Source organism: Ciconia boyciana, chromosome 13 (assembly GCF_034638445.1).
Source record: "Ciconia boyciana chromosome 13, ASM3463844v1, whole genome shotgun sequence".
NCBI lineage: Eukaryota > Metazoa > Chordata > Aves > Ciconiiformes > Ciconiidae > Ciconia > Ciconia boyciana.
In genome coordinates, this window is record NC_132946.1 from 7,195,775 (window position 1) to 7,217,756 (window position 21,982).

General features: G+C 41.1%; 1 protein-coding gene across 2 annotated transcripts in view; it reads left to right on the forward strand.

The window, feature by feature from the left end:
- The window catches only part of PRKAR1B (protein kinase cAMP-dependent type I regulatory subunit beta), a 103,901-nt gene that overhangs the window by 55,294 nt on the left and 26,625 nt on the right, over positions 1–21,982 (forward strand). For both annotated transcript variants that reach the window (XM_072877684.1, XM_072877685.1), the window contains exons 5-7: positions 5,268–5,329; positions 6,084–6,130; positions 14,958–15,116. In XM_072877684.1, coding sequence (XP_072733785.1) covers positions 5,268–5,329; positions 6,084–6,130; positions 14,958–15,116 — 268 coding nt within the window. The remainder of the gene's footprint in view (positions 1–5,267; positions 5,330–6,083; positions 6,131–14,957; positions 15,117–21,982) is intronic.

Below are 21,982 nucleotides of genomic sequence, written 5' to 3' on the forward strand. Positions count from 1 at the left end.
GCTTCATTCTGCTCCCCATCCTTGCTTTCCAGCTCAGGGGGCTGGGTACCCGGAGAACAACTGGTCTTATTGTTAAAGGCTGAGGCAACGAAGGCATTAAGTACCTCAGCCTTTTCCTCATCCTTTGTCACTATGTTTCCCCCCACATCCAATAAAGGATGGAGATTCTCCTTAGCCCTCCTTTTGTTGCTAATGTATTTATAGAAACATTTTTTATTGTCTTTTATGGCAGTAGCCAGATTAAGTTCTAGCTGGGCTTTGGCCCTTCTAATTTTCTCCCTGCATAACCTCACGACATCCTTGTAGCCCTCCTGAGTTGCCTGCCCCTTCTTCCAAAGGTCATAAACTCTCCTTTTTTTCCCAAGTTCCAGCCAAAGCTCTCTGTTCAGACAGGCCGGTCTTCTTCCCTGCCGGCTCGTTTCTCAGCCCATGGGGACGGCCTGCTCCTGCGCCTTTAAGATTTCCTTCTTGAAGAATGTCCATCCTTCCTGGACTCCTTTGCCCTTCAGGACTGCTTCCCAAGGGACTCTGTCAACCAGGCTCCTAAGCAGGCCAAAGTCTTCCCTCCGGAAGTCCAAGGGAGCAGTTCTGCTGACTCCCCTCCTTACTTCTCCGAGAATCAAAAACTCCATCATTTCGTGATGGCTGTGCCCAAGGCAGCCTCCAACCGTCACATCACCCACAAGCCCTTCTCTGTTCACAAACAAGAGGTCCAGCGGGCACCTTCCCTAGTTGGCTTGCTCACCAGCTGTGTCAGGAAGGTCTTCTACACACACTCCAGGAACGTCCTGGACTGTTTCCTCTCCGCGGTATTGTATTTCCAGCAGACACCTGGTAAGTAGAAGTCCCCCACGAGAACAAGGTCTAGTGATTGTGAGACTTCTTCCAGCTGCTTGTAGAATATTTTGTCTGCCTCTTCATCCTGGTTGGGTGGTCTATAACAGAATCGCACCGTGATATCTGCCTTGTTGGCCTTCCCCCTGATTCTTACCCATAAACACTCAATGCTGTCGTTACCACCGTCAAGTTCTAGACAGTCAAAACACTCCCTAACATACAGGGCTACCCCACCGCCTCCTCCTTCCTTGCCTATCCCTTCTGAGGAGTTTATAGCCATCCGTTGCAGCACTCCAGTTGAGTCATCCCACCATGTTTCCGTGATGGCAACTATATCATAGTTTTCCTGCTGCACAGTGGCTTCCAGCTCCTCCTGTTTGTTGCCCATGCTGCGTGCATTGGTGTAGATGCACTTCAGTTGGGCTATTGATCCTGTCACCTTTTTGGGGGGAGAAGGCCTAATTCCTACGTGACCATTCTCAGGTGCTTCTGTGGTTTCTAACGCATCCATAACCCTTTTGTCTTTGCTGCCGCATGGATCTCCATCCCTTACCTCCACTGAGACGGCAGACCGAAGGACCTCACTAGCACAGCATCCCTTAAACGTTAGTGTGCCACCCTCAGGCTTATCTCTAGCAAGCCTGGTTTTATCCCTTTCCCCCTTCAAATCTAGTTTAGCTCTTTCAATGAGCCCTGCTAACTCCTGTGCAAAGATCCTTTTCCCCCTTTGAGATAGGTGTACTCAGTCTGTCATCAGCAGGCCTGGTGTCATGTAGACCGACCCATGATCAAAACCCCCAAAATTCTGCCGGTGACACTAGGCTTGGAGCCAGGTATTGATCTGCTGGCTCTTCCTGTTTCTTCCCTCATCATTCCCTGCAACTGGAAGGACAGAGGAGAACACTACTTGTGCTCCTCATCCCCTAACCAGTCATCCCAAGGCCCTGAAGTCTCTCTTGATTGTCCTTGGACTTCTAGTTGCAGCTTCATTGCTGCCTGCCTGAAAAATCAATAATGGATAATAATCTGAGGGCTGTACCAGGGTAGGAAGTTTTCTCTTCACATCTTTTACCCACGCCCCATTTTGACTGAATAGATAGAGATTTCATGTCTAAATGCATTTCTTGGTTTCACTTTGTTGGACTAGTTAACTGCTTTCTGTATGTTCTGTGCTGCTCACAATCTTTTCCTGAAGTTTTTGAATGATACTATCAAAAAGTTACGAAGAATTAAACATGCATAAATCCCCCTGGAAAACATCAGTAATGTCCTGCTAGCGTCTCCCTTTGGATCCAAATGGAGATATTCAGGTACATACAGTCCCACCTGCAACTACACTTCCAAGCCAAAAATTGCCCTTGACACCTTCTGATTGGAACAAATGTTTGACTCCAAGTGCCATGAGTAACCAGATAGAGATCCTTTGGAAGTAGGTAGGGAAGCTGTGAAAAACTTGCAAAGCCTGTCAAAACCCTTGGCTCTGGAGAAGGTGAGAAAGAGCCCTCCAAGTACTGATGCTGAACTTGGGATGTGCTGGATGCAGTGCGTCTCTCATGGTTGCGGTCTCATAGAACAACAGCTGAAATAGCAGAACTAGAGAGATCTGAGTATATTTAATGAATCTCAAATTGAGCATCCAAGAGCAGAAACACTCCGACTCATTAATCACTGTGAGAGATCTTGGCCTAACCATATCAGTCAAGAATAATAGTTCCCTAGTAGAAAAGAAACGTAATTATGTGTTTCCAGTGACAGTCATTATATTATTGGTCACTTGCATTTATTTGTCAAAGATATGTCCTTGTTTCACTTTGGAAATGTAAATCAATATCACCATGACTTTGGGTACCTTGTGTGCCTGTGTGTTTATATGTGTTTTAGGCTAATGTTTGATGCCATGTCCTTGAAAGGTCTCTTTAAGAATCCAAGTCTTGGTCTAATAAGATGGAGACTTCGCTGAAACACATAATAAATGCAGTGCTAGAATACTTACACTAATATTCTAGGCAGCAGAATATTAGTGTAAAACTGCTGTTGCTGCTAATATACTTTGGGTTCATTACACCGTCAGCTGAAAGTCTGTGACTTTTAAAGAGGTTTTTTGATAAAACTAAAAGGTGTAAAAATGAGATGTGGAGCATTTTGGAGGAGGGTGCAGTGCTATACATAATTTATTGGGCACTGTTTGTACATCAGTTGTTAAGTTATAAATAAAATACAGCCTTAAAACAAAGATGAAAGGCTGAAACTGTGGGTAGGTATTTCCTCTGTATTTCTATTTAAAAAAAAAGTTTCCAAGTTTGTTCAAACAGTCACATTTTGGTTTGGTTATTGATATTCACAGTGTTGTGTCTATTTTTGGATGTATCGCATTGAAGACTTTCATCTTTGCCAGGCGGAGTGCCTTTTCTTCTGGTAAATCTTCTGCAGGCTGCAGGCCAGTTTCTAAAGCTCTGTGAGGTGCCCAAGCACAGCCAAGGGGAAACCACGGGGAGGCAAGTGAGCCTCTGTCATACCAAATTTCCAGGTCCCAGAGCTACTGAAGAACAGTTAGGCTTGCCTTATTGACATAAGGTCCCTCGATCACTTTCCATTTTGATTCATTCCAATTTGGCACCTACCATCGTGGTACTTTCCCCCATCTGAACCTCAGATCCCATTTCTTTTAGGCTGAGGGCACTGAGGGTTTGCACAGGGACCAGCTCCACAGCCTGCATCAGGCAGATGCTTGTTTTCTGCCAACAGAGAAGTCCCTTGAACTGGAGAAATGCTGAACCCATTTAAGATCATTAAAAATGAGTTTAGTGGATTTAAGAATACAGTTCGTATACTTTTCAGAATAATTTATTATAGATCTTTGCATTGGTGCTCAGAATGAGGTGAGAAAGAGGTTTCTCCTTAGAGCCTGTGAGCAAGCTTTTTACCAGTGGTGGAGGTATTTCCTGAATGTGAGTAGGAATAGCACAGGGTGGGCCTGATGAAACAACAGGGGTAAAATACATCATTTTATTATAGGTCACAGGCTAAGCATCCCTTGCAGGTACTGCAGAGCAGCAGGAGGTGCCTGGTTTGAAATCTCCCAGTTCTCCTACAAGTGGTGCTGACACAGACCTGTCACACTGAGCAAAAACACTCTGGCTGCTGAAGAGGAAAGACATGACCAATTTGAACTTTGGAGTGAAACATTTCCTAGAACTGAGCCTGAATAAGTTCTGGAACAGTTGAACAGGAAATAAGCTAATAATGGGATTTTACAGTATGCATTTCCCATATAAGGCATTGAAATGTAGCACGGGTTTGTTTGCTGATCTTCTGGCTATTTTGATGAAAATTTTAGGTTTCTTCACCGTTTGCGCTCTGTTATGATTGTGAGGACTTTGCTCCATTCCAGGCTGAAGCGTTTCATCTCGCCACTGTCGTCGGTGGTCCCTGGATGGACCATTCCTAGACCAGACCAGGGAAGAGACTAGTTAACAATTCCTCCTTGCTGCCTTTTGTTTGTGTCGGGGAGCTATTTCCTTTGCCCTTGAGACTGATGCATAGGAAGGGGAAGAGAGGTGGGGAGTGCCCGTCTCGGTGCGGTTCATGCTTCTGAAAATAAGTTCTCCAAAATCTGATGTGGGGAAAGGAAGCCCTGGCTCCAGGGAGCCTGCTGTCTCCCTCAATAAACAAAGGACTGGATTTGGGCAAGTTGCCGAAAGTGTTGGTGCAGGGTGCGTTCCCGTCCTTACTGCTCTGCCTGGCCTTTTAAGGATATCTGACAGTATGCTGGAGACCACAGTAAGGTGTGTAATTCAGCAATGATTAATGAGCACAAGGCTCTTCTGCAGCTTCGGTGTTTCTGTAGCATTGGTCAAATTCCCTTCTCACGAGTAACTCACTAAGATTTTCAGAGTTTGGCCTCTTCTGCACTGTGAGTGCACTCTCTTGCCAGCTCTTATGCTACATTAATTTAGAGCCATCTACCTTTCCAAATGTGCTCTGTATTGTGGAACAGGTTTTGCTTGTAAATGCGAAGCCAGATGTTCAGAAGAGGAGAGCTCCCGTTTAGGCATCTAGCAATTACTGCTGTGACACATACTGATAGCAGCTGAAAATCTGAAATCTGTCCGCTTAGACAATAAAATACTCAAGCTGGCTAGTTTGTGCAGTGCTATAAGAAGAGGCCTATATGCATATAATTCAGGAGTTCTTTCAAAATAGCATGCACTGAATCATGGTCTCACTTAGTGTTAAACCACAGCTTGTGCCAAACTAGTTATTTTGATTTCTTGCCAAGCAGGGGCTCACTTTCCAGTTACAACTAACATTTTCCTGTTCTTTTTCTGCAAAATCTGTTAATGAAGGCTAAATGAAACAATGAAGGTAGGTCTACTGGCTAGATAAGAAGTAGGTCTGATTCATTAATAAACGTTTCTTTTCTTTTCCAGTGACATATTCGATGCCATGTTCCCCGTCACACACATTGCAGGAGAAACAGTCATACAACAGGGTAATTCTTCCCCTCGTTTTTTCCCTTGTATGTTTGCTGAGATTGTACAATCCACATCTCTCTGTTTGAGATTTCACCCTCTTTGCTTAATGGGAAGAATAACCATATTCTAAAAGCTTCTAAGTGTGCAGCTATATCACGAGTGCATGGATGCAGGTCTTTTGCTACATGTGCAGAGATCTCCTACAAAACCATGCTGGTAGATCTCCAGGGTTTCAAAGTGCTGCAGTTAAATTTAGATAAATAGCATTTCAAATTAAAATATTAATTCCTTACCTGAAGATAGTCAGGAAGTAAAGCACAGCTGAGAATGCATAAGGGTGGCACAGGCTAGCTGAGAGTAACGAGAGATGGAAAATATTTTTATGGTTGTTGGGAATATTCAACACCTCATTGTGCTGTATCGTAGTTATCACACTTGGCAACTTACCTGCATGCCTGCAGCGTGTTGTGGAGGACTTCATTACCCTCAGGCTATATTAAAGCCTCTTGTGTGTTTACACTGAATGAAGTGTTGAATCAATCAAAAGAGATAAAGTAATGCAACTGAAAGATATTAATAGGAAGAAATCATAGCGATATTTTGATTTATGAAGGCAAGTAGGCAAGGATGTTTCAGAAAATGAACCTCTCTGTAAGTAATCTGGTGTACAAACCTGTGCAGATATGTACAGGATTAAATATGGAGACAGGAAATTATTGGATAGTTTAGCAGACCTTCAGGAAACAATCACCTTTTGTATTTTGCTTCCAGGTGATGAAGGAGACAACTTCTATGTGATTGACCAAGGTGAGGTGGATGTAAGTACACTCTTACAGTATAATATTTATTTTGAAGCTACATAATAAAATTGTATGCTCTGGCACACAGCTCTATCCAGCCATGTGCTGTGGTTCTGTCTCCTTTCTTCCTGAAATAGATTTCACAGGATTGGTCTCATTACTTTGCTTTTGTTGTGTTAAGTCATTTGTGCATAATTTTATAATTGGAATGTTTTACATCCTAGCTTATTTGTCCATTCCAAGCAGGAAAACATGGTATCAAAACCAAGCAAATGACATTATCTTTAGAACCCTAACCACACCTGGAGGTGTGCAGTCTTTGGCAGAGCAGGCCACCACGCTGGAATGCACCCGAGGGTTCAGATCAAGCATAAGGAAAATATTTTCTTTAATCAGTTAGCTTAGCTCATGTGTTGGGGTTTTTTTCCCCAAATTGAGATACAGCCTTAGGCAGCGAGTTTCGTCTTAGAAACCTTAATTTGCTTTTAAAATTAGGTCCAAATATATGAACAATGCAGCATATTAATAAAGCAAGGATTGTTATAAGGGTAAAGTGATCTGTTAGACCACAAAATGTTTACAGGAGTATGTGGTGGTTTAAGCAGCAAGTCTTTGAAAAGAAGCTTTGTTCTGAACCTGCCTTCCATATCATAATCTATTCACCTCTTATCATTTTTATCCCGTATGAAACTCACCCTTTTGCAGTTTTGCTACAAGTTCCTCATTTGGCTGAATTTTCTACACACACCTTACATATCCACCGTTGTTGGATAGGACAGGCTTGCTCATTAGCAACGTTGCTCTTCGGATGCCCAGATGAGTTTTGTTTGGCATATTTAAAGAAGAAAGTGATTTATTTTAAATCTGGGCAGGAGGCATACAGTTTTTTTTAGTGAAAGTTATTTTTTTTAGCAGTCTGTTTGTGTCAGGAGACCATCTAATTGGTATTGTTGGGAACTGAGAAACCTCACATGCTGCCTCTGCCTCTGGAAGTTGCTTCTCAGGAAATCCGTCTGACTCACTGTTCCTATCAGGCATACCTCTCAATAGCAAACATTGCCACATCCACAGGGCCAGAAAATAAAAGAGCATATTTATAGAACAGTGCTAAAATTTAGTTTTAAAATAATTGGTTAGGGCCTGATACTGAGCTTACTGAGTTCACTGGCTTTGAATCAGACCCACAAACATACGCAAATGCGCATATTGAACTTATAGATTAATCCTCTTTAAAAATAATTTGTCCTCGCTCAAAGCTTTTAGGAAAGCTTTCTTCAGTGTTTGGCTCAGGGATGGTGGGGGACTGAATGACATCAGAAAACAGGCTGCAAAACCCTTGCAATTAATTGCAAAAAAGATGATCTTCCATATGCACATATTGCTTTTACAAAGCAGTGACAAAATGGGGAAAATAAATGTCCAGGGCCCAGCCAACTTTGTGTCTGCTTGTAAAAACAAAAAGGTGGTTTGTGGATTTTCTGTAACTGGTGGCTGCCACTCATGGCCAAGGTGGCCATGGCTCTGCAAATGTTGAGAAAGACTTGTTTAGAGCACCAGCTGCTGTATTCTCTGTCGGGTAAGATGGCATCTTCGTTCCCTTCCCAGGTATATCCTGGCATCTACTCAGAAACACCTTTAGTGCTTCATGTTACTTGTATATCAGAGGTTCTCCTTGTTTTTTTATGGAAGGTTGAAATTCTTTCATCTTGACCACAAATAGCACAAGAAGAGACAAGTGTCCAGATCATTTTTCATTGATGCTTTCTTGAGTTCATTAAAGTCTTATGCAGAGTAATCTTATATTTCCCAGAACATTTCAAGGGCCTTTGAGGTTTCTGAGATAGGATTTGGGGTAAAATCTGAAAAACTACCACAGTGACTAAATGGCCTCCGTGCCACTGCAATGCAGTTACATGTAGGCTCTTAAGCTGTATAGGTGTTTTTGAAAATTTTATCCCAGACCCCTGATTTGACAAGCTACATAAGCACCGGTGGGCCTTTAAGCATGTGAGAAGTTCTGTTGACTTCAGTGGGACTCACTGTTTTGCTAAACGAAGAACATAGTGCACAGCTTTGTTTCACGCTTTTAGAGTTGAAGGCAGAGGTTTTCTTTGTATTCCGAGTAGTTTGCAGTCCTCCAGTCAGTTATGTATGATATAGGAGATACATTTTTCCTGCCTTGTCTTTGAGACTTGCAACAGCAGATTTTCTAAGGAATGAATGAAATAACTGGGTTTCATTGAGTAGATTGCAACTTCACTTTCATGAGCACTCTCAATCCCTACTCCCCTAATTGCCAAAATCAGCCTATAGCTGCTAGGACAGATCAAAATGGACAGATCCACAATAATGTCATCCTGACACTTCTCAGACACACGTATGGACAGTTTTCTGACATGACTTGTGGGACAAATACATCCTAACAAGACTTTAGAGATGTCATTTGGACTGAGCTTATTCCAGGGACAACCAAAGCTCCTGACCCTGTAAGTCTCGCAAAACTCTTCTGTGACCAACTCTCATGCTGTTCCCCTTCAGCATCCCCCTTCCTTCATCCTGCTGCACCTTACTGCTCCTGTCCCCATCTCCTCAGCGGGGTGCTCTCTCCTTCCTAAGCCCTTCCTATATCTTCAGCCAAAACACACACTGAAATCCTTTACAAGATACTGTGCAAGGCACAAGAAACGTTCACTCATCCAGGAGCAAGTTGGAACTACACCCTGGTAGCTGCAGAAGTTACCTATGGTGACTGCCTTTGCTGGGAAGCTGCAGGGAGGTGAGCCCGTTCCCCCTGCCCAGAGTAAAGCCTGTACCAGGGCCGTTAGTGCAGAGTAACTTGCTCCTGTATAAGGCAGCAGTTCCTAGACCCCATGGGTGTGCACTGTCACAGGGTGTATCATCCCCCCCAGAAAAGAGTTCTTCCACTTTCTGGGCAGCAGTGCTAAAATCCTCATTGTCTGAAGAAAATCCAGACCGCTAGTAAGCGAGCTGCAGTTCATTTAAGCCTTGCCAGATAGTTTTTTGGCATGCTTCCACCCTTCTCCAAGAAAAAAAGCAACTTGGAGAGTAAACAATTGACCCCGAGACTTAAAGCCTCAAACCATTTTCTGCCTAGTTCAGCTGGTGTTGGCATATGCATGGAGGCTTTTCACCCCTGGCCAGGCTATCTGCTTTTGTCATTTCCCTGATCTGCACAGAAGTGGCAGGTATACCAGGACTGTTGGATTGCAGGAGCAATTTACTCTGAGAACATCAGGACTGATAAGAACCCAGGTTCTCCATACACATGCAAAGATACACATAATGGAGGTCACAATTGCCATCATAAAATTGCCATCCCCTGGAAGAAAATCAGGGTAAAACTAAAAAAAGATATAATCTATCAACCATGCAACCAAAACCAAACAGAACCAAGTAACAAAGCCAAAATAACAAAAGCAATGTGTGATGGTTTGAGTTTAAAAAAACCCCAACATTTAAAAGTAATTTACTGTTAAGGGTTTTGGCATAGGCACCCCTAAGAGTAAGAGCATTCTAATATTTTCCCTTAGAAATAATCTGAGTCAAATTAGAAGTAAAATAAAATATTTTTAAATATATAACACTTTATCCTCAACTCTTACGCTTTCTTAGGGTATAAAGCCCTGTTATCAGAGGGTATATTATACCCTATTCTTAGGTTATAAACAATCCACAGAATAAAGTATCTGTACGTTTCCTTCCTGGTATTACTATGGACACCAAAGAAGGCGCAATGCCCTTCAGGTGGCAATCACACTCAACAGGGACTGCGCGCCAAGGGAGAAGGGCACAAATTTTCATATGTAAAAGAAAAGTTTTTAGAAATCAGAAAGAGGTGGGTCTTGGAGAACCTGGTTTTTTCCCATCATACACTGGCTGCTACAAACCAGGTATACTTTGACCAAAGCAGGCATTGGATGGGAAAGGACATTATAGCATTATCAGTCACGGTCTTCCTCCTTAGCTGTTCAGAGTTGAGGAGAATTGTTAACTCACGACCCGGTCCCACAGATGGATAAAGTTTGCACTAGGTAGATGATGGCATGAGGTTTGAAGTCTTAGAGGTCAATTGTCTACCGGAAGCTTTTCTGCTCAGACAAATGTGAATGTATGCCAAAAAGTAGCTGGCAGAGCTTAAATTATAGTTTCCACTAAAGAAGTTGAAAGTACCTGCTAAAGTATGTGTCTTGCAAAAATCTCTAATCCATATTTCTAAATATAAAAATGACTTCCTGTTTATTATTTTAATCTTATAACCTCACATTTTTTACTTTAAAAAGCACCGTCAACTACCCTTTTAAAACAGATGTATTTTTTTTTAGACTCAACAACTTCCTATTCTATTTAATGTCACAGCAACTTTCGTTACAGTCATTCTCAGGTTTTCTTCTTGTAAAACAACAGCAGGCAAACTATAGTATGGTGAAAATAAAAATGAAAATTTCTCAGTATTTTTTCTTAAATAGGTTCTGTATTTGCTGTATAAATCTGTATGTGGAGCTATACATGAATATTGTGGGCAATAGATAAGATTATCTTTTGGTTGTAGGTCAAATCTTCTTGAAGCCCTTATTTGTATATACAAACTGTCTAATTTGTATGTACAAAGATGAAAATTACATGGTAGTTTTTGTGAGAATACTGTTGCATTTTAAAACTAGTTATATTTTATGGTTAGATTCCATAGATTGTTTTTTGTTTGAATTCTTCCATCATTAATGTTCTTTCTAATTTTGGAAGGATGCATTTTGAAATTTGAAAGAGAACATTTTAAAGTTTAGAGTTTTTCAGCTTGAATTTTTAAGGATTCTCAAGGCAGTCTCTAATTTTGTATATTTATATTCAAGAAAAGTACATTCATACTACAAATAAAGCACTGGCTTTATTTGAGAAAACTACCCACATATAAATACCCTTCATGTCTAAGACTTGCTTATTTTTCCAAGAATAAATAAGCCTCATCTTCATTTTTGGATAACAAATATTAAGGCTTGACAAGACACAAAGCACAAATTATTACAAACAGATCCGAGGGAGAGGATTTAAGGTCTAAAACTTGCAGTGCCTGGAACAAATTAGACTGGCCACACAGATCACAAAGTGGCAGCAAAAACAATGCTAAAAGTTAACTTGAAATCAGCAATACCAAATTGAAGTAAAGGTAACTTCACTCCAATGAAGCTCAGAGATGGATGTTCATATCCTGCCTTCAAAGTAAAATGTCTATATTACTGCTCATGGTAAGGTTACTTTCTGCTTCTCTAGACAACACAAAGATGAGTGAGGCCAAGATGCATTCCTATTGCATTGAGCATTGTGTGACTCACTGCACTTGCAGTTAGCATGTATGTATATCGCAGCCTATGAAGAAAGGAACTGCTGATGTTCACAGGACATTCTTCCCATTTGCCTCCTAAAAAAAATAATGAAGTGAACCAAGTTGTGTGGTTTTCAAGCCCACAAAAATTGCAGTGCTTATACCACATGATGGGAAACAATAAACATCTAAAGTACTTTTTATCTGTGGAAAGTAGGTGGTCCTGATGGCTTGATTATATTTGGGCATCTGCAGTTCTACATTCCTCTTCAGCTGCATGAAAGAAGAAAGTTCCAGCTATTACGGAGCTGTGATCGGCAGGTCAAGAAACAATTAGGAATAATTCAGTTATGTATTCGCCACTTTGGTGAGAGTTCACAAATGCCTAAAACTGCCTGAGCCGAAACCTCAGCCCAGCATTTTTTAGGATAAAGGAGATTGTCTGAGCTGCTGCCATATAACATTGGCTTTCATAAGCTGTTCTGCACCTAAAATAGCTTTACTTCCCACACCTTACAAACAGAGCTACTTTCCTTTCTACTTCTTTTTTAAAAATCTGTTTTAAAGGGATTCATAGTGGAGCTGAACTCTCTGTTAAAGGGCAGAATGGCTTTGTAATGTGCCATCAATGCACTTTAACTTCATCATGAAGACAAAAGTTGATTGTTGACTTAGGCCTTTGCAGAGAATGAGGTGCAATGGTTCTCCTCCCAGGAAACAACAGTTATTCTCAAGCTGTTGTGTCTTTTGGAGATTGATACTGGAAATGGCATTTTTACTGGGGGAGTGAATGCTGGGCCCAAAGACTCTCAGATCAGTGATTTGGTTTCACCTCACAGTACTTTAAACCTGACACCCTTAGGGTGGAGGAATGGCCATTTGCATAAACTGTTTACAGGCGAGATGTCAAATACATTTTGGGGAGTCTTGTCAAGTAACACAGCAAAATTAAATAAGTCTTAGTGCAGTTTAGTAGTAGCTCTCTTTATAACAACTGTGCAACACTAAATGTCCATCCTTCACTTGCTCTACCTTGAGTTTTACCAGCGCGATTCCCCTCTCTGGGCTGCAGTCATATCATGCATACTGCTTTAACAAGAAATGTCACCATACTGCTTAAAATAATACATGTTGGAATAAGTTTATTTCCCGCTTATACTTCAGACCCTGGTTTATGTTCCTTAACGAAATTGCCATTGTGTTAACAAATCATTTCACCACACCACCTCTTCTGCAATAACAAAACCTGTGCTTTTCAACAAAAGAGCGTATAGAAACACGTGTATTTTTGGTGTGCTGAAATAGAGTTAAGGATGCAATGTCAGTTGACGTGCAGGATGTGGTCCAAAACTCATTGAAATTATTAGATTTTCCCCATCACCCCAGAGACTTTACTGAGAACATTAATTACTTTACTTTAGCAAACCCTGGGTCCATCTGGTGAAATCCCTATAGAAAGGGGGTATCCCTACATTCAGATACACATCTGGACAATTTTGCAACAGATTAATTGAGTTTAAAAATTTTCATGAATTCTCATTATGTTACAAGCCTTTCAGAATCCCAATTTCATTCATCCATTTCTCCTGCTTTTCTCACAAAAAAGATCCAGGAGCCACAGTATTACCTGCTTTTTTCACCGGGAAAGTGCTTGGGTTTGCCTGGCTTTTTAAAAACTTTTTTTGCTTTCATTTTTTTCATTATGAGGAGAATCAAAAGTAGATTCAATGTTCTGTGAGATTTTCTTTCTGCGGTGAGTTTAAAAGTCTGAAAGGAAATGCTGCTGTTATTCTCTTGTGTGATATTCTACGTTGACATCCATTCTGTCCTGCTGAAGAAATGAAGCTCCAAACAGCTTTTGTGGCTTGAGCTCTTTCTCGGCAGCCTGCTACCACCTGCCTGTTTGGGATAATTTTTACCCTTTATTTCAGCCCCTTGATCCTCAGATGCTCCAGGAACACCAAGAGCCCCAACATTCCCTGGAGTTCAGCAGTGATGCTAATACTGCTCCTTTTCAGCTAATACCCAAGAGGTCTCTTGATCAGCTGAACTGCTCCGTGGCCTCATCCATCTCCTACTGAACCAGCGTTTCACTGACCTCAGTGGAAGCTGGATCGGATCTTAATTGAATATTGGGAAGATAAATTGGGATTGATTCCAGCTGTAGTTCGTAATATGCCTTTTCATCATAAAATGAAGATGGAAGTAAAATTAATACTGCCAGTTTGTTGAATTTTGACCCCAGTTCATTTATTTTGGTCACCATCTTTTCTCATGCACAGCTTGAACACAGCTCTAATTCATATATTTTTTGAAAACTGCTAGTCTGTTACTCACTAATTGGTAATAGGTTATGGTCTTTTCCTTTGCCATAGTTTCCTGCTTAAGATGAGAATACCTGCATATTTTCTTCTTATTATTTTTCTTCACAGAGCTTCCAAACAATGAAATTCATTCTGGTTGATTTCTGGTGTTATTGGTCTGTAACAGATTGGGATATATTCTGCACTGGGTAAATGCACACAGCCTTTCCTACTCTCTAAACTCACAGACACATTAGCAGAATGAAAAGGGTTTGTGGTGTAGGTTTATAGCAGCAAGCCTACAAGCAAGCCGCAGAATACACAATCCATACCAGTCTTTGAATACACTATTATGTCTCATGAGCTGTATGGTTCATGTATAGCGAGGAAGATGCAGCCCAGCGGAAAGCACCTGTACAAGTCCAGTGCAGGTTGCTTTCTCCAGTGAAGGTTTTACAGAGCACTCAAGTGTAGGAATTCTTCTCAGATTAGATGTCATCCAGGAAAAATACTATGGTAGTGGTATCGATGCAGACTGTGTTTCGAGAGGCTATGTTACCTAAATACGATGTGGGTCAAATATTGCTTCTTTAGAGCTGATGTTAAAGACGAAGGATAATTCTGCATATAGCTTCTCAAGTCCAAAGCACTCAGTAGTCTTCTCTAAGGGAGAAACAGATCTCAATAGTTATATTTAAATGGTTGTTGGAGGTACCAGGCTTGGGGAAGAAAAAAATGTTCCTTTTCAGAAGATGTTTCCCTGTTTTGACTGTTTTTCATTTCATGGCCATGGTGCCTTTCAGCAAACCTCATTACACATATCAACAAATCTCCTTCCTTTCAAGTTTGACAGTGTTAATAAAAAGCCAAAGTTGTGACAGTTCTGCTTGTTGACTGTCTGAGCCTGGAAACACAAGAGGGAAAACACGATGCCAGTTAACCACAGGAGCTGAAAACTCAGAGAGTAAATACAGTCATTGTACTGAAGCAAGACGACTTGAAATTCTGTCCACAAAGCAGGTTGTTGCCCTCTTTGGGGACCGACTGCGGAAACTGTTAGGCTCTTGTTTTCCTTCTGTGTCCCCAGCACTGGCGATTAGAAAGGAAACTACTAATAGCTTTTTAGGTAACTGGCAGTAGGAGGAAAACTGCAACTAAGTCCCCAAACTGGTTTTGCTTCTCATTTTGTCTTGTGCTGTGGTAGGTTTATGTCAACGGGGAGTGGGTCACCAGCATTGGAGAAGGAGGCAGCTTTGGGGAACTGGCCTTGATCTATGGAACACCCCGGGCCGCCACCGTCAAGGCCAAGACAGACCTCAAGCTCTGGGGCATTGACAGAGACAGCTACAGACGCATTTTAATGGTAAGTTTATGGAGAAGGGCTTGTTTATGGAGTTGATAATTTTACTTTCTCTTGTAGTACCAGCACTTCTTTCTATTCTGTGTTCAGAGTACACTGATGATAGAAGGCTGCGCGGTCTGTGTTTCTACATAAAAGAGAGAAGACATGACAATAACATTGAGTAACTAAACTAAGTGAACTGAAGGAAAAGGGTACAAGAGTCAGCAGAAAGATGCTAAGTCAGAAATGCAATTGAATAACATTATTCATAACTATTATACATGAATGAAAACCTCAGGAGGCCTCCGTTACCCACCGAAGCTATGCAAATCCTCTCCTTCTCATTGTGAACCTTAAAGTGTCTTTCACCGCTACCCGTTGCCTCTGAGGTCTTTGTCTGAGCTTGTATTATACTCTTCAAGGAAGGCAATACAAGGCAAATCCAGCTCCGCAAAAAAAAAAAAAAGTCTCAGTTGGACTGTGCCGTCCATCTTTGTTAGCCAGCACACGACCACACGTATCATAGGATGGTAGCTGCAGAGTCCCTGCTAATGATTCATTGCTCTGCTCCTTTCAAACGCCCTGATCTCTGCAGCAAAGCTCAACAGCCCTCCAGGGCACCTGGGGTGTGTGCTAGCTTATGGATTTGCTGTCGTTTCTCGAGTGGTGAGTTTATAATGGAAACTTTGACAGATAATGAACTTTAGCAATGTCATAACTTTTTTTATGAGTTTGTTTCCGATGTCCATGTGCATATCTTTTCCTTCTCCATAAAATATTCCTTTCTTTTTGATAATTAACAGACAGGTAACTCTATGTAAAGCTTCTTTCTCAATAGGGCTTGTCTCTAAAAGCTGCATTGTTTCATTCTGATCTGAAGCAAATTACACTATGCTCTCAGAATAATAAAGGAGTGTGCATTTTGAGATCATCTATATTTCCAGTGGATGTCATGGATAACAGAAAAATTATCGAAAGAACTGAGTAGATTTTACACTTAAATGATTAGTTCTTAAGCAACAGAGTGTAAGCGTGATCCTTATTTATACTGTGTGATGACTGTTGGATGTCTGTACGAAACATTGCTGTTTTTCACTCTGTATTTCATGGACTGAGTTCTGTATCACATAAACGAGCATCACACTGACATCTAGGAGAGTACATCTGATGGAAATATACTCTATCCCAAAATATGCAGCCCAATCACTCCAAGACAAAATAGAGGAATAATGATGAGAAGTGTACTGTCTTCTCTCTTGTGGATAAGCAGGATGAACAGTTTTTGAATGCTTCCCAGTGCGGGGAAGCAGACAGTAGTAACTGAGACCTTTCTGCAAGGTACTTCTAAACCACAGAGCAGGAGAATTTCCTAACAGATTTAAGAGGCACACTCAACTTATTTGTCCCATGTCCTACATGGATGCAATGGAGGGGTGTCTGGAATAACTGGTGCGATGCATCTGCATGCTGCAAGGAAGAATCCAAGATATAAAAGAGAAGGAATGTAGGAGGGAAATAAATGTCAGAACAAGCAACATATTCCTTGGCTTTTTAAGCATAGCTTTTTACAGCTGCCGGTAACCTTGCTACTGAAGAATCAAAGGAACAGATCTACAGGCCTCGTAGCCTAGAGGTAATTTCAGTTTTAGCGTTGATGAAAACAGGGGTACCTAACATCATCCAACCCTGTGAGCAGTTCAGGTTTGGTCATGTGTCCATTACCATCTGATAGCAGCCTTCAGAAGATGAATATGTGATGCCAAGACAGGATTTTACTAAAAGGGTTTAAAGTCCGAACTGGAAAAGACTGTGTTTTTAATGCTAGATTTAGCCATACATACAACTTGAATATTGTGGATATACTTCTATTTGATTCTAGTGTAGTGCTTAAGTGCTTTTCAAATTGATTTACATATTCTCTGAACTGGTGACCGCTGTACCTTACTAGCAAGCTCAGTTTCTGCAGCTGATGAGACCTTTAACTTAACACGGAGGCTTTTTCTCTCCCTCTGTCTCTTCTTGTGTTTTTTTATGATTGGGGCCATTAAAAATTGGTGGTCTGTTGCATTACATTAGATACCCAGACGGTGTAATTATAATATTCCCAATACTTAGATAGGAAATATTTCAGGTAGCATGGTGAATTCATTGCTGCAGGTATAGAAAATGTCCAATTTTAAGTGCTGTCCATGGTGAATGCAATTTACCCATCCAGACTACACGAATTTTCATTTGTTTGTAGGTGCAGCGTGGATAATTTCTTTGCCGTAGGTGAAATGAGACACCTGTCTGTGTGCATTTGTGTGAGGGCAGGTTACAGTGGCTCTCTGCACATTTCCTCAAGCCCAAGAATTAATTACATCGTGTTTCAGTGTCTGCATTTCATACTTGAAGCTAACTCCACCATTACATGCCTGGTTTCACTGTACTCAGTTGCAGATGCAGTAGTAGCTGCCTTTCAAGTCCCAGAAACATGGTTTCCTGCCATTTAGCCTCTAACCTTCTGTTTTTAGAAAGCTGCTGGATATTTTGGATGTAGAAATGCTTCTGCCTTTAAATAAGAGGTAGTAATGCTTAGGATATCTTTTGAAATATATCATTTAAGATGATTTTAAAACTGAAGGAGCATTTTTTTCTTTTTTATTTTCTGTTTGCAAATACTTTTGTCCAAGGGATCAGTGACCTTTTTCTCCCAAAGATATGTTTTTTTTCTGTAGTCAAATAAATCCCTTCCATACCCTGAGATAGTTTTTTCTTTCGTCTGCATTCCTTCCCAGCCATGACCGGCCTCATGTTTTCTCAGTCTAGTGTTGAAATTTTATTCAAGGTGTAAATTTTTATTTGCAAATCATGCCTTCAGATCCATGCTTGCCAAAAAGATTTTATCTTGTCATGAGACACTTGACTGTCTACCTCATTTCCCCTTGCAGGCTCTGTTTTGGTTCTTTGCTTCGCATTTAGTAATACCTAGTTTTTATTTCTGCTTAGTGCCATTTTCCCCACTTATGTGTCTCATTGATCCTGACTGGTTTATGGTATGAATAAAATGCATCTCAGGAGGTTTGGGAGTTTGGGTTTTCCTTTTTTTGGATGGACAAAGCCTGATGCAAAAAGTTCCTGCTGGCTTTTAGTTACACTTGTCATCCATTTATTATTTAGCCTGTCCCAAAAGAATTTTGTTAAAACATATATATTTCTTTATATTTCATTGTCTCAGCTTAGGTATCCTGATGGCTTGAAGGTCACATTCAAGTTTGTTTTAGCAGCTGTGATGATTGTAAATGTTGGGATAGTTCTTTTTGTTAGGATTTGCAGTGAAACTGCTTGGCTTTCACTGCAGTCCTTGACGAAGTATTATACCATGAAATTCATTGTAGTAGATGGATTACAAAAAACCACTTCAACATGTTCCCCCCTCAGTACGCTCACAAAATATCTGTCCATCTGTGTGTTCCATTTACTTCATAAAATTATCTGTGCTGAGTTGCATACTTTTCACGCTGTTGCAAATTTTTTAATGTATATGTTCTCTGTGTGTGCACACACAAGCACACACACACATTTATTTATATATTCTATATTTATTTATTTACATTCTTCTGGGAGAGATGCAAAGGAATTTTCTGCCATAGGATTCTCATGTAATTCAGTTGCTGAAATGTTGCTGCTCTCTTCTTTGCATTTGGGATTCAAGAATATCACGGAGTGGGGAACATCCCAGGGTAGTACAATATTTGTATTCTAAATATAGCAAATACCACAAATACCAGAGAAGCAAATGTCTGTATCCCAACATCAGATTGATCCCCTAGACAATTCAGTTCCCAGACTGAGGAAATTTGAAGTATTAATTTCTTCTAATTTCTTCTTTAAGGCAGCTTGATTCAGGATTATTTAACTATCCTGTAGTTCCCATGGTCCAAGATACCTGGCTCTGAGCGTGGAGTTGCATGGGATACAATACTTTTTGCCTATTTGTCGAACTTTGCTCGCAGAAAGTGAGTTGTAATATTGGGATATAAGTCACAACAAATCAAGGTTAGTCAGTTCCTAATGTTACGGCTCATTTTATTTATGCTATTTTGGCTTTGTTTTACCATCTTTTCACAGCTTTGAACCTGAGAACAAGTTCTTTAACAAGTGCCTTTTTCCTCTCAGACAAAATAAGTCAGCAGGACTTTGTGTTTCCGTAAAATGTAGGTTGCATGGTGGCCAAAACATAAAGCGAATCGGAAGCCTGCAATCCATCTGACATCTGTGCAATGTAGCACCGGGATCTTGCGGGCTGTTTTGTTTTCATGGCCAGTATGCATGGTGACTCTTTCTTTCATGTAAGAATGTACACTCAAAGCATCATTCAATATCAGGTTTACACAGGGATTAAATGGGGCTGGAGCAGTCCAGAAGGCCATTCCAGCACCTCCTGCCAGCATAACTCTTTTATTTGAAACTTGAGCCATGCTTTGCCTTTCGGTAGCCATTTGTTTGGCTTCTTACTGAAGGTGGGAATTTCTAGGAAGGACCCCATCAACTCCAGCCAGCCCATCTGTGCACCTGAAAAAATGGAGCAAGAAAAAAGACAATGAAGAGTGCTGGAGGGATAAAGCAAAGAGGTGAGCAGAGGGGAAGAAAGACAGAGACTGGACTGGAGGAGTGGGACGAAAAAAAGGAAGAAAACAGGGAAAGTGAAGAAGGGGCAGTTGGAAAAGAGATGCAACAGTCCTATTCAACAAGACCTCTTATAACCTCTGGGGTGTTCATTTTTTCTAGCCTGTGTATTGCTTAAGCTAAGCCTAGGGCTTGCTACATTTTAAAGTCTCCTAAAACTGACTTTGAGCTCTCTTCTGGGTGGATTTGGCAAATGCAGGTGATCTCATTTCTCCTTGGGACTGTTTCAGGGAGGAGCACTGGAGCTTAGCATATTAATGAGTCTTTGTAGTTAGTGGGAACCACTGTCTTTAAGAAGATGAGCTTGTGCATGACAGCTCAGAACCAGGGAGAAAGTGAACAAAGGAAGGGGGGGAGAGGGAGAAGCAGTGACTATTGAAATAAGATATTAATAGGTTAGAAAAAGCAGAATTAATAAAGACTTTTTAAAACATGCCATCAAGAACCCTGCCAGTGCAAAATTATTCATGTACATTTACTATTGTTTTTATCTGGCTCAAGCAGTAAGATTTCTACTGCTTCCCTTGGGAAACTTTTCTACAAGAGAATAATTCCTAAGTTGGGAAAACTTTTTTGATATTCATCTTAAATTAGATTTTCTTCATTTTCTCCTATTACTTTGAGTTATGTCAAGTTATGCTGTACTAAATTGCCCTCTCTTTCTGTCATATATCTGTAGATGATTATCGCTGTCTACTTAAAACCCTTGCAACGATGCATGCTAGCTGTGAGCATGACAGACCTATGCTCCCAGCGTTGAGCTGACCTGTACAGGCTGAATTTGTTTTGCTCCTTCTTTACCAGCTCTCCCCAAGTGTTTTAGCATTTATTCAGGCTCTGTTTGGTTTGGGAGCACTTTTCTGGAGAAGAGGTACCCAGGCAGAGTGCAGCATGCCAAGTGCCGTCACATCCGAGCCGTGGAGATGGAGCCTCTAAACTTCATTCCTGGATGATGTCTTTGAGTATACAGACCAAAATAGCCTTGGCTGTATTCTTGTTGCAGTCTGATGTTGCAAACCGGGTCTCACCTACTGTCTGTAAATCTCATTCAGCTTTACAACTTTCCAGTCTTCTTCCATTCGTCAAACATCTGTGCTTTGGATTTTTTTTCCTTTGCCTTTCTTAGCTGTATTTTCCAAACAGAAGCTCATTCTATTATTTTCTACTCTCATTTCTAATGTCTCTAGGACCTTTCTTGTTATTTTCCTGTCCTGGCAAGCTTTCATAGTATCTCCTAGTCTGCAGATATCGTTACTGTCTGATTTGTTGCTGCTTCGAGAAGATCCATGAAAATATTGCGTAAGAACAGACTTAGCACATATCCCCAGGAGCGTGCTGGTTGACACTTCTGCAGAAATGCCTTGAAGGGTAGTAGAAGAGGTTATGATGGTGTTCATACTCATGGCCTCAATAAGTTGGGTAAAGCGACTAGACGAAATAAAACCAGTACAAAAAGGACATCAGGAGTCAGAGGTGACATTATGCCTATGCGAGGGGATGAGAGGGGAATATTAGGCTGATCAAGGGAAGTGGGAAGTAGGCACGCTCTCTCTCTGTTTCATGGGGAGGAAAAGATGGTTAATGCCAATGGAAATAAGCATACGCTTTCATTGTTTGTAAGATTTCTACTGCTGCGTTGTTTTTAGCTTCTATGTTGCGTGGCTCGTGTGACCCTGGAGGCCGTTGTTTGTCTCCTCCAGAAGGGACGGAGGGTTGGATGGAGCCATCCTGCAGGTTGAGTCATGAGCCATCAGTTGGGTCACCTTGGGTTTCAGTGCATATGCTGGGAAATAGGACTCAACCACTAGTTCTTCCCTAGGCTCTTGTTCTCCCTTGCCTTTGTCTGCGGTATCATTCCGAGACATGGAATATTTGCATTAAGTGGAGTCCCTCTGAGGTTCTAGATACTATGACAATACAGAAAATGCTAATAGCACATTTAATTAATTCTTTCCACTTCGGTTTTGCTTTTGCACTTGTCTTCATGGTGAATTCTGTACCGCTGCCCTGGCTTAGTTTAGCCAAGACGTAACACACCCATTTTCCTGTAGGAAGTGATGGGCTCTTGCTCTCTGGGCCAGGCGGGATGCCTGCAATTCTTACCTTCCTGGGTCTTGTCTGCGTCTCTAAATACTTGAAGCTGTGGTCAGGCGTCACTTACGGCTACTGATTACTGCTTCTTAAAATTCATCTGTGTCCGCAAGCCATTTAAAAAGCAT